Source organism: Belonocnema kinseyi, chromosome 2 (assembly GCF_010883055.1).
Source record: "Belonocnema kinseyi isolate 2016_QV_RU_SX_M_011 chromosome 2, B_treatae_v1, whole genome shotgun sequence".
Lineage (NCBI taxonomy): Eukaryota > Metazoa > Arthropoda > Insecta > Hymenoptera > Cynipidae > Belonocnema > Belonocnema kinseyi.
In genome coordinates this window covers 73,743,357-73,757,203 of record NC_046658.1, presented here as the reverse complement: position 1 = coordinate 73,757,203, position 13,847 = coordinate 73,743,357, and the positions used below count along the sequence as shown (strand labels likewise).

The 13,847-nt window shown below is 30.8% G+C and overlaps 1 protein-coding gene across 2 annotated transcripts in view; it reads left to right on the top strand.

The window, feature by feature from the left end:
- The window catches only part of LOC117167676, a 57,871-nt gene that overhangs the window by 30,897 nt on the left and 13,127 nt on the right, over window positions 1-13,847 (top strand). For both annotated transcript variants that reach the window (XM_033352788.1, XM_033352789.1), the window contains exons 2-4: window positions 1,581-1,786; window positions 6,343-6,478; window positions 10,389-10,522. In XM_033352788.1, coding sequence (XP_033208679.1) covers window positions 1,581-1,786; window positions 6,343-6,478; window positions 10,389-10,522 — 476 coding nt within the window. The remainder of the gene's footprint in view (window positions 1-1,580; window positions 1,787-6,342; window positions 6,479-10,388; window positions 10,523-13,847) is intronic.

Sequence of the window (13,847 nt, the reverse complement as noted above, 5' to 3'; positions counted from 1 at the left end):
AGGTTAGTCGCTTCTCAGTGCTGTAACTTGTAAATGCGTAAACATAAATGGCTGAAGTTTTGACAGGCGTCATTTAAAGGATCAAGCTCGACGAAAATGGTTTACATTAGTGAATACTAATGCCATCTCTTAGAATTTTCAGGTACTTATCAGACTGCCTAGTATGTTTTTAAATGTGTAGCTCTTCAACTTATTAAGCAGTTGCAAAATGTAGTAATGAAAATTATTAAGATATTTTTGGCAATTTTTTTGCGACTAAATTTTTGTGTAATTATTTCTTTTTAATGACAAAAATAAATTTGTCCCAAAGATCCACTAAAATTGGCGGGACCACTTTACATTTTTATGAATTGCACGTGAGCTTAATTCAAACCGCATAATATGTGGGTAGGGTAGCCTATAGATCGTGGCAGCATTATCCGCTTAACATATATTGCTCTGCATAAAGTTAACAAGACAATTAATTAATGTGTTCCTTTTATATTTCGTGTTACAAATTATTGTATAATACATTTGCATATGTTCTATTTTGAGAAAATGAATGTCCCTGCATTCTGTATAAATAATGCATATCCCTAATTGTACCAAATACCACCCCCCATTTATCTCGGTAACATATGGTGGCTTCGGATTTTGCACCTATGACAGAGTCCTACAGTTAATACCACAGTTTACAGCAGTTTGAAGGAAAACGAAAAACATTTGTTTTGGTCCGAGCGCTCATATGAAATGGAATGTGCGGTAGTCAAAGTATCAAACAACTAAGTTCCAAACCGTAGAACTAAGTTTTACCTACTAATCCAATGCATCATTTAGTGGTTTTGGAAATATTGAAGCACAAGTACCGTAATTCGAAGCTTTGAAATAGGATTGCTATGTACATGAAAGAGCTGCATGCAAAGTTGAAATCCTTCTTCTAATATTTAAATAATCGTCTATGACATAAATTGGTAATATAAATTTAATTAAATATGTAAAAGAGAAGACTCAAACGAATGGAAAAGTGAAAAGTAATAAAGCGTGAATATTTATTTATGTAAAATAAATTGTGTATTTTCAAAAGCAATAATATTGAGCGAAAAATACCCTCGTACATTTATTTATAACTAGCAACCCCGGCCCGCTTAGCTGGGCGTTAGATAAAATAAATTAAGCTGTTTTTATCATTCTTCATTTAAGAATAATCCGATCGCTACCAAACTTCACAGGATCACCCACTAAGCCGATCTGAAGATTGCCTGAAAATTTCATCAAAATCGATCCCGCGGTTTCGGAGTCCATAGGGAACATACATACACACATCGACTTTTATATATATAGACTAGTTAAGATGACGTATAAACTTTATGATCGTTTGACCTTTCGATTTTTCCAAAAGAAAATTATTGCAGACTGGAGCAGAAACAAATGGAGTTTTTTATACTCTTTTTGGCTAGATGCGAATTCTTTTTCTCGCTTCTACACTGCACAGACAAATCAGTATTGTTTCACCCTGTATAAAATTTTGTTCCTACTTTAAATTCTTTAATTACATATCTGAAATGAGAAAAATTTTAAATAGGAATTTTTCTCTTTTTCAGGGACGATTGGTTTGAAGGACTTAAAAATCACAGTACCTTCAATGGTTCGATCAGGAGACTCCGTATCTATGACCTGTAATTTCGACCTAGAAGGAAAAATATTATATACAGTCAAGTGGTATCTTGATGAGGCAGAATTTTATCGTTTCACACCGAAAAGAGAACCTCCGGGTCTCGTTCTTCCTGTGCGGAATTTAAAAATAAATGTAAGTATTTCTCGGTCTCAAATTTTGAAATTCAACAAAGAGTTTCTTTGTTTACCACTCCTATCGTGAACTAAAAAGGACATTTGAGAGAAATGTCAAAAACTGTAAAAAGTGCAGGAATAAATGAGGGCTAAAAGTCTGACGATGACGGGTTTTACGCGTTTCCTTTCAGGTCCCGAAAGACGTCTTTGCTTCAGTTACAGTGGGAGACCGATGAACGGAAGATCGATGGGCTTGATTTATGATTCCTGCTACAAGCCGTAGCTCGACCTTTTAGAATCCCGTTCAAGCCTTTGAACCTAGGTCAACCACGTTTCTCGTTTCATGGATGCAATCACGCTAAAGCCCAATTGACTGTTGCGAACCTTGCCTTACATTTTTATATGGGAAGCACATTAGTCGACTTTTTTATTGTTGTAGAAAAGGCACCAATGAACAAGTGCGATATTTTTTGTCTTCATCATAATAATAAAAACTCTCAATTTCAATTATTTCCAGTTTTTTGTTCAATACAGGATGGCTTGAAACCGGGAAATATTCGGGGATTTAAAAAAAACGGGAATTTTTTGGATTTTTAATTACTTTTGCCATATATGTCGTTTCGCTCTTCAAAAGTAAGTGTGTTTAAATTTCGTTCAGTGTTACGAACCGTCTACGCTAAAATATCAAAGATGATTTACTATTTAAAACTTTAAATATAATATTTCGTTCAAAAAGGAATGTTCCTTTTATACTATATATGTATTTAAGTATTTAACGCTTGCGATGATGGGTCGTTTAAATACTAAAGTTCCTATTACATTCGAGGACGAAAGCTTCCTTTTTAGACATTAGAGTGCACAGGAAGAACTGGAGGTTCCTTTCGTTAAAAATTTAAAACCCGCTTTTACAGAGAAATTGATTTAAAGTTGAAAAGTGCCATAAATTCACATCTAATATATTTTGACTTCACATATAAAACTTAATCAATGCCAGTCATCTCGAAGACAAGTCGCGCAAATCTCCTAAATTGCAATCGACAAAATGGGCATTTTCTTTTCTTTTGGAGCGTCACGATTTATATTTTAAAATCACATCAGTTTCTTTCTTGCGTAGAATTTCGTTTACCTTTTTAAAGAATTCCTCTTTTTCTTCCTGTTTTTAAAAAAATACCCCTTTTTTTTGTTTTTTTTCGCTTAAGAGAGGACTGCATTAGTAGATCCTAATAAGCAAATTTTACTGTTTTTGGTTAGAAGTGAATTATTTTTTATTAAAATGTATACATTTATATTTTTGGTTCAGAATTCATCTCTTTAGACCAAAATTAAAGTGTTTTCTTGAAAATTCGTCTCTTTGGAGTTTGAAGTTATTTATTATTATTTGAAAAGTATGCTATTATATTTTTGGTTCAGAATTTTTATCTTTTGGTTAAAAGTTATTCGATTATTTGGTTGGCAATTTAATTATATTATTAAAAATTCATCCTTTTGTTGATAGCCATTTCTTTTTACTATTTCAAACGTCTACTAATGTTTCTTATGTTCAGCATTTCTTTATTTTGGTTGAAAATTCTATTTTTTTCAATTCATCTCTTCGGGTTTGAAAGTCAAATCTTTTCTAAAACTTTACACTTTTTAGCTAGAAAACTTAACTCTTATGTTAAAAATTCGTCATTGCGGGTTGTAAATTCATTCTTTGTTGTTGTTAAAAATGTAATTATTTTGTTGAAAATGCTTTATATTTCGACTTGCAATCTTGGGAATATATAATATGGAATATTGTAGCGCTATATACCTCACCAATCATTTTACTAAAAACTCCATAACATTGGACGCTGCCTGACATTATATATTTTACCTTGGAATTATGAAATATTAAATCATTCTAAAAATTTTCATAATAAATAAATTAGCAGTAGATAATAAATTATTATTATAAACGCTGAAAAATCAACTGTGAAAACTGTCAGTTTTTCTAACATCAATTATGATTCCGAATAATGTAAATATCCTGATCCTAAATCATCTGTATAACGAAAATAAATATTAATTAAAAGTTTCACATTATATTAAAACTTTTATTATAGTCACATGAGGTTTAATTATAATCTGTATTAAAATTGTATTCGAAACTCCATCAATCTCATCATTAAAAGTGCCAACTGCAAAGTATTTTCAGAAATTATTATTTTAAAGCCCTATTGTATCCGTAATTTCAATTAATTTTAGAGCATTATTTACTACAAAGTACGCAATAAAGTATCAAAATCCCGGTAACCAATTTAATTATAATTTTGATTTCAGTGAACAAGAAAATATCGTTACAACAGCTGCAACAAATTATTTCTCAAATGTGACTGCTTTTAACAGTTCCGAATCTGCATCAAAAGAACATTGCGCTACAACAAAACAGGAACAAGCTAAAATTAACCTTTAAGGGGGTAGTATAGAAACTTTTTTTTCAAAAAATCGATTTTCCAAAAATCACGAATTCTTATATTAAATACATGTAGAAATGCTGTGGGAGTGGTTATTTTGGTCGGAAAATCTAGAAACATGTTTAAAAATGCAAACGAATGCAAGTGTCTCGAGCGCGCCAAACGAGCATTTTCATAAATGCAAAAACTTAAAGGCGTTTTTTCTAGAAACAACATTTTTCGATCTATCTGACATGATTTAAAAGAAACTACTGGACCGATCGGGCTGAAATTTTTACAGCTTATTCTGCAAGTGTGTGCTTATTGTCCGAAACGCCAGAATTATTATTGATTAATATTTTGCCCTTTTATAAACAATTTATGGTAAAAAAAAAGTTGCAAAAATTTCAAATCCGCCATTTTGTACTTTTTCCGATTTTAATTTTTGTGGTCCCGACCATAACTACAACTCTACTCTTCAATAATATTGCGAATTTTTATATTTCCGATGCTTAGAAATGGAGATATCATGTCAACCAGATTTTAGCAGGGCTAACTTCAGGCAGCCGTATCAGCCATATTTACGAAGAAATAAAAATAAAAATACAATTTTATAATAGTATTTGATGTCAATATTTATGTGAAAAGGTTTGAATCAATAAAATAATTATTAATATGAAAAAAAAATCTTAAAAAAAATATTAAAGTTCCTGTACTCACCCTTTAATTATCTCTTAACTTAAATTCATTAAACATTATGTCCTTGATGAAGTTGAGTTGATCAAGCCCATCGATTCTGCACATAGTAATTTTCTATTTGAAAAATAAATTGGAAATAATTAAAGTTCTTTCGTATCATAAACTAAAATTTAATTAAATCATCGCTTCTGAGAAAATCTCTTGTAAGAGAACTTAGGTGTACACTGAAAAAATGGTTTTCTTTAAAATCAACAAACAGCTCTAGTTAAACTAAATCTATAGTTGAAATAAAAAGGATTCCTTACCAATGAAATTATGAGAATACAGTTGATTAAACTATACCAAGCTAATAATACCTAGTAAACGAAACCTAGTCTCATTAGCGTGGCAACTATAGTTGATAATTATCACGTTTTCATACGTTTTATCCCGAATAGAGGCTCTGCGTGAAGTATAGTTTCCAAATCTAGATTGCTTACATCACTGGTGAATATTTTTAATAGTAGTGGAGTAAATTCTTGATCATTAGCACAATAGGATCTTTTATAAACAATTTCAAGTGAATTTAGTGTTCAAAGTTTGATGTAAAAATGACTGTTCAGATTTTTGAACACCTAACCTCTTCCGTTGTTCAAGTTCATTGTTGCATGGAAGAAATCTGTTGGATGTAACACTATTTACTGCTAGTACAACTCAGGTTCAAGTAAAAGAAATATGTTCCGAAAATGTGAAAAAAGTTTTGAGATTCAGAACAATTCATACAGGATAATATAAAATATACTCGTATATGATGTACTTTAGGATTATTAAAATTTGAAACTCATTTCGTCAGGTCAACAATACTATTCATAATTATTGCAACTTGTTCACCTTGCCAAAATAAATAGATATTTTAGTTGAAGCAACGTATTTTCCTTGTAGTAATTAGTAAGATGAACCTTGTCAATATAACTAGGTTTGCAAAGTTGTCGCCTGTCCTAACTAGGCAAAATAGTTGATACCTTGTATACAGATACAAGGAATTTTTTTCGGTGCAAGCAAATGGACATCAAGTTCTTCTTGGAAATGAAAATAATGATACGAGTAGATACGAGACGGAAGCTAAAAAACGAGAGATTATTCACAAGTAGCTTTCTTTGAATATCGGTGCTTACTGAATATCTACCACAATCTTAATACCTCGATTGGGAAACAAAGTCTATAAGCTCGTAGAACATCTAACCACATTCAGCGACGGAACATCGCATTCGGTGAGTTTGTCTAGGAAACGATAGGTAGCACTATGCACATAAATGTCCGTTAAGAGATTTGATCGCTACGAGTATTTAGAGCGAGTTGAAAATAAAGTTGAGGAGAGCGTGAGCGTTCCGGTGAAAGTTACTCGATAGGAGGGTAAACGAAGCTTATCAGACTAAAAAGTACGACAGATAGGAATGATTCATTACAAATTTCACATTCACAGCTTGTCGTATCCAACATGAACGAGGTGGTGCTACTCAACGTAACACGAAACCAGTCTGGAATGTACAAATGTGAAGCTTCAGAAGAGCTTCCACTACTGGAAACCAGAGCACAACAAGCGTCAATGATGGTGGTTGGTATGTAACTAATTTAATTATGTACATGCTCATGTACATTCGGACTTTTCAGTTGCATAAGCATGCTTTTTGTATTTTATTGATCTGTACCACTGCCCTGTAAATAGACTGCGCGGAGAAAAATAGATATCAGCACAGACGATATAGATATTACTATTTAGTATCTTAGCGGTTTAACTATGGAACAGAAATCTAGATAATAAAGCAGAGCATCAATATATATTAAAAAGAATATTTTAACAAACAATATCCAAAATATTAAATGGCAGAATCTAAGATATTCAACAAATATTTTTTAATTGTGCGGGGTTAAAATCTTTTGCCCCTACATCACACACCAACGACATTGCTCCCATAAATTTCGCTTTTTTAATATCTTAAATATTAAGTGTTAATATCACACGTCTTATACTTGTAATATAAACAGATATTGCCCTTTAATATCTTGTATATTGAATAGAAGATATTATTCCGTAATATCTATATATTATGGTTAAATATCAAAGTTTTTATATCTTCTTTTCAATATCTATTTTTCTCTGTGTGGCTATACTCTGACCTATGCTACGGGCTGTCTGATTATGTGCCGACCTATACTACTTGACCGCTCTATAAAAGGCTAACCAAACAATAACGATTAGCATTTTTTATTATCGTTAACGATTTTATAAACAAATAACTCTCGTTGAATGTGTTTGTAAACTAAAAATCACGTTTTTCTTGTGGAATTTAAGAACAGTTGCTAAGCAATGACTTTTTGCTAGCACAATACATGGGACGAGTCGTTAAAATTTAAAGTGAATCATTATTTTCTATTTATTTGTTTATAACAATTACAATTAATGTTTAAATTTCTAAAACAGCACTAAAAAGTCTTCTTAGATCATTTCTTCACTCATATAAAACATTTTGGATTGATAACAAATGTTTCACAAAAAGCGGTGCTCGTCTTAAGTTAAAAAAGAAATTTTCTATTATTTAGTTTTAAAATAACAATTTATTTTTCTAACAAAAATGTAGGTTTCCTGATTGGCTTTTGAGCGTTTATAGAAATAATTATTATTTAATGCTTATTGCTTTATTACATACAATTTGAAAAGACTTTAACATTTTAGAACTACGATATAAAATGTTTATTGTAATTGATTGTAAAGCTAATTTCAGACCTCACAGCCCAAAATGCTCTCAAAACAGGGTAAAAAAGATGATTTTTTAGGCAAAGCAGCGGAATAATAAGGAAATAAGTTATTTCAAATAACATAATTATGGGTACCATACTCCTAAGATTTCTTGTCGCAATTTACTGGATATTCAAGAAAATAGTGGAGTTTTTAACCCAAAAATACAAACTTTCAACAAAAAAGGTAGAGTTTCCTAGGTGAAAAATCTAATAGACTAGAAAACTGACTTTTAATTCCGAAAAGACGAATCTGAACAAAAAAGTTAATTTTCAATTAAATAGTGATCTTTTCAATCTGAAAACATAAATCTTCAAACAGATTATCAAATTTTTAAACAATAAAGTCTAAACCCCAAAGAAAACCCGCATTTACATTTTCAACCTAATAGTTTAATTTTCAAACCAACAAGGCGAATCTTTTAGAACACAGTTGAGTTTTCAAGGAAGAAAGAATAACTTTTAAATAAAAAAGATTAATTTTTAACCAAAATATTACTTTTATACCAAAAGATTAATTCTTAATCCAAAAGGTTAAACTTTCTATCCAGAAAGCCGATAGTTAAACAAAACAGTTGAATTTTCATCCACGAACATTACTTTTCTATTAAAATATGAATTTTCAAGCCAAATGGAACGCAATTAACTAAAATTTTGGACCAAAAAAGATGACTTCTTAAGATTATAGTTGAATTTTTTTTTAAATTTAATTTTCAACACAATAGTAGATTTTTAACCAAAAATGAATTTGCAACAACAAAAAAATGACTTTTTATCAAAATAGTAGAATTTTTAATAAATTAATTAAGTTTTCAACCAAATAGTAGATTTTCGAGCAGAAGAGATGAATTATCAATCCAAGAGGACCAATATTTAATGCGAAAAGGCGAATTTTCATCAAAACAGTTAAATTTTGGACTGAACAGATGAATTATGAACTAAAAATGTAATATTATACTTTCCAATCAAAAATAAGAAACTTTTAACAAAAAATACATTGATTTTTTATTGTTTTCTGCTAATGCAGAGTCTAAAATATAGAATTTCGACAGAAAATCATACTTCAATCTACGCTTTATTTTATAACATTAAACTTTTATGTCTCCAGAATGACCGAAAGTAGGTGAATTTCGTATTTGAAAACCAAATATATAATATGTGCTCCAATACCAATTTTCAAATTCAAATCAGTTTCTTTCGAAAAGTAGTTTTTAAATTTATTTTTGAAACACTTAAAGTATCCCTAAATTATAACTTTATTTTGGAAATTATTATTAATTAAGTTCATAGATTAAGATAACTTATATAATTCCTATGGTAAATATATAAAAAGGAAGTCTTCGTTCTCAAATATAATAGGGACTTTAGTATTTGAGCGATGCATTAACGCAAGCTGTACATTTCTAAATATAGAATACAAAACGAAACTTAATGTTTAATAAACTTTTTAAAAAAATAGATCGGTGTTGGTAAAGAAAAACCTCATTTGATCGACTTCTTCCAGACTATTTATTCGGCAATTTATAAATGACGTTTCGGAATCAATCCAATTTCCTCATCAGATTATCTTAGGTCATTACGTTGAAAATTTATAGGTTAAAATCGAGAAAATGTCGAGTCTTTAAATAATAAAATTGAAAGGATGACAGGGTGTCTACCCTGCGTCTCCATCTTACGAAATAAATAAAAAAATAGATTGATTTTTTATTGTTTTCTGTTAATCCAGAATCTAAAATATAGATTTTCGACAGAAAATCATACTTCAATCTACGCTTTATGTTATAAAATTAAACTTTTATGCCTCTAAGATGACAGAAAGTAGGTAAATTTAATATTTGAAAACCAAATATACAACATGTGCTCTAATAGCACTTTTCAACTTCAAATCAGTTTCTTTAGAAAAGTAGTTTTTAAATTTATTTCTGAAACATTTATAGTATCCCTAAATTATAACTTTCTTATGTCAATTATTATTAATTAATTTAATGAATTAAGATAACTTTTTAAATTGCTATGTTAAATATTTAAAAGGGAGCCTTCGTTCTCAAATATAATAGGAACTTTAGTTGTTGAGCGATGCATTGACGCAAGCTGTACATTTCTAAATATATAATACAAAACGAACATTAATTTTTGAGCAAACATTGACTTAAAACTCTTAAATATTAAATCATCTTCAATATTTAAGCCAAATGGTTCATTACACCGAGCTCAGTTCTAAACACACTTTGTTAAACAACGAGACGATATTTATTGCAAAAGTAAAAACAAATCCGCAACGTTCTAGGTTTTCATACGAATTTGCGGTTATTTCCCGGTTTCTACCTGCTGCTCAAAACTCTGGGCCAATTACCCGTTTTCCCGGTCAGTGGGATGACTATTCCAATATTTTTCATAAGCTTGGCTAGTCGCCCCGAATTTTCGGGACTTGTCCATCCCTTTTTCCAAGTCTTCCAATTTTTTCCGAACGACCAGATACAGTCTAATAAAAACACTTTTAGTACCTAAAACTAGAATTCCATCAACGCTCCCAATTTATTTTTCCTCCTTTTTAACTCTACCGAATTTCCGAGTTTTTCCTCTTGTCGACGCGAACAAACATAGCACTCTGCATTGGCGATGACGCTGTAAAAACGTGCCTAGAAAAATGGAAATGCTGGTTCTTCGTGCTTGGCTCGAAGCCAGAATCAACTTAATCTCTTTAGTACATCTGCTAAATTATATAATTACTAGATGTCCCAGAAGAGGACCCCATTATCGTGACTGAGCGACACCGACTACTGGTGGGAGAGACACTTCGAGCGACCTGTACATCGGGTGCATCTTTTCCTCTTCCCAACATTGCATGGACAATCAACGAGGAACCCGTAAGTATCATCACCGTTACCTATTGGATATACGTGACCTTACTGGATAATTCAACATCCCGCAGTTTTCTCTTTCACATTACTCCCTTATATTCTTCTCTCTTTTTACTCCCTTTTTTTCTATGTCATTCTTCTTTTCATCCTCTATTTTCATTCGTCAATCATGTCCTCAATCCTCACCCCTTCATGTTTTTGTCTCCTTTTTCCATTCCATTTGCTTCCTTCGCTGATTACATATCAAACAGATTTGTGACTTCACACTATTAAAAAAAATTTGTTCATCTATCACCTAGAAAAAAATTACTTAAATGAAAATTTGTATTACTGAACACATCCAATCTATTTTTTTTCGATTGAAACAAAATTTTCTTATAACAAGAAGTTTAATCTTTTTATTTGTAAAACATTATTTCTTGATACAAGAAAACTTTTCTTCGCTCAATAAATATCTTATCGAACATATTCAATGAAATATTAGGGAGAGTGGGGCTAAGCCGTTCACTTTTATTTAAAAAAAAAAAACAAAGTTCATATAGTTTATATTTTTCTGTAAAAAATCGTGTGTCGACTTAACCCCACTCTCCCCTAATTTGATTCAATTAATATTTTGTCTCATATATAATTATTACACTAATTTAAATACTCTCATGTTTCGTGGCCCATCTAAATGTGCACTACAGCGTATTGAAAAAATAAAAAAATTTCAGTTTACACAACGATGTTAAACGTCAAAATTAGGGAAATTCTGTTATTTCCAGCATTTTAAGGCCAAAATTGTTTTTTGCTAACAGGACACATAGCAAAAGTTGTATACTGCATCGATGTATGTACCTTTTGAGTGTAAAGCTAACATAAAATTTTCTCATTTTTTCGCATTAATGGTAAAGATAGAGGTATTGGTAAAAAGTACGAAAAATAACATATTTCTTGTTCATTTCAGGCAGAGTAATTGTTTTCTTATTTGCAATTAAAATACTGAACAATAACCGAAATTTCCTTATGTTGACATTGAACATTCTTGCGCTATCAAAAAAAAAAAAATTTTCTCCTTTGGAGGGAGTAATTTGAGCACCTACCTGCAACTATTTATCCTTATTCAAATTAAGAGAAAAATATTTTTATTTTTCGATATGCCCTAATGTCCACTATTTTAAGCCGAAGATGGATCGTCTTGAGAAAATGTTGATATTTATGTGTTTGCCTTCTCCAATGTGACTATCAGTATTCTATAGGTACTTGATCTCTCGAGTCAATCGAATTTATTTACACGTTTCTTCAAAACGAGCTCACGTTCTCAGGGTTTCAGGCACATGCGAATTTTATGTCACAAGAGTGAAATCGTGCAAGCAATTCCCCATTTGTCATATAAAACTCAGGCACCAAGTGCTATAAGGATCAGTGTACGGTCGAAATCTTTATTCGATTCGAAGAGGTCAAACAAATACCTACCTTAAATTAAATTTATTTTTCTATATTTTTTTATTTATTATCTTTTTCTACAAATGGAATATTCAAACATTCATTAGGATGATTTAAATAATACAAAAAATTTAGGAAGTCTAAGGACATGTTTCGTTATATATGTCTAAATTTAAATTTGAAGTCTGAGCTTTCGAAATTAACACATAAAAAGAACGTAAAAATAAGAAAAAGAAAGAAAGTGTCAGTAAGGAAATATTTACTTTCTCTGCGGATCCACAAACCGTCCTCTTCCGCCCGTAAAAGACAACCGATCTGTAAGTTTCCGTACCGATTATTCGCCAAAGTTCTTACTGCCGGGTATTTATGTTATGGCCTTTCCGTTTGCATTCGATATCACATAAATTCCTTGTCATAAATTTTTGTGCTCAGAATTCAGGATTTAGACTTTTTTTCTTCCAAATATCTCGAACTCGATGTTTTAGATAAGAAAGAAACACCTAATCTTCAGGCGTAAGAATAAGTAATAAATAATAAAAAAATAATAGTAAATAGTAAATAGTAAAATAATAGTGATAAAATATGAACATCAAATTCAGAAGCAGTGAGAGAAGAAAATTTAAAATCTGCTCATGATAAGGTCAATGGAGGATGGTCAGTGCGAGGGAATTGGCAAGTGCTTCGCTTCCAGAGAAAAGGGTCAACTCAGCATACTTTTCTAACTTAATTTGCATTCGAAATAGCCAAAAAATACCCTTCAAAAGTAAAATAACATGATATCGATAACATTGGTCCGTTTAAAACTAGAACATAGAGTCCTAACTGAAGTTTCTTAAAAGATTTTTCTATCTTCTTTATTAATAATTTCCTCGAAAAGAAAATAATATTCCCTGTCCTATTTATTCTAATTATTTTGGATAAGTGCTAAATAAATTATATAAATTCATATGCAGACCAGTGAATTCTTGAATCTTGAGAATAGCAGTAAGTCCAGCTACAAATATTAAATAACATAACCAACGTTCTTGCATATCTTTGTATTATATTGTAATTCTTCTTAAAAGTGAATCAATTTTTAAAGTAGTCTAATCCATGCAGAGTCAGGCACAGCGAATCTTTCTATATACAAATCTAGATACATAGATAGATTTTAAATAAATCTAGAAATTGTGTGTTGTTCATTCAAACAATGTACTCGGTTTACACATATACAATCAACAGACTAATAAGCTCATATGATGATTTACTCCTTACCCCAACAACATTCACTGAGTGAAGCTCTTAATTATGACTTATAAATATCCAAAATCTTTCATTTCATGCTTCTTTATCACCCTCGTTCACCCTTTATGGATATTTTCTACACAGAAAATCATACGGACATCATCACTTGGTTCTTTAAGTTAAATAAAAAAGATTTGCAGCAGAGTGATCGTCATTTCATTAAAATGATCCAGATTTAATATATCAGCGTGTGCTGATAGTTACACATAAATATTAAATTTATTTTTAAAGAAATCTTTGAAGGAAAACAACACGACTGTAAGTTAATAGGACCATGCAGTTCGACTCATATATATTTTTAATTCTTGAAAATGGATTTACTGTGCTTAAAGTCTCATTTCCACTAACATTTCCTTGGTCTACCAACTCCTTCACTCTTGTTAATCAGTGTTTCTTCTACACCACATTTCTTACGATTAATTTATAGCCTCTTCAAAAATTGCTGGTATACCTTCATTTATTGTTGCTGATATATGATAAAACGTGGAACCGATAATACTATTCTAAATTGGTTACGTTCAGTCGACGAGAATGCAATTCGTAAGCTAGGAAATCAAAACGCGAAATGTATTCAGCTGTTCAGATTGCCAAAGCATCCGGAATAGTATGTGTAACGCATTTA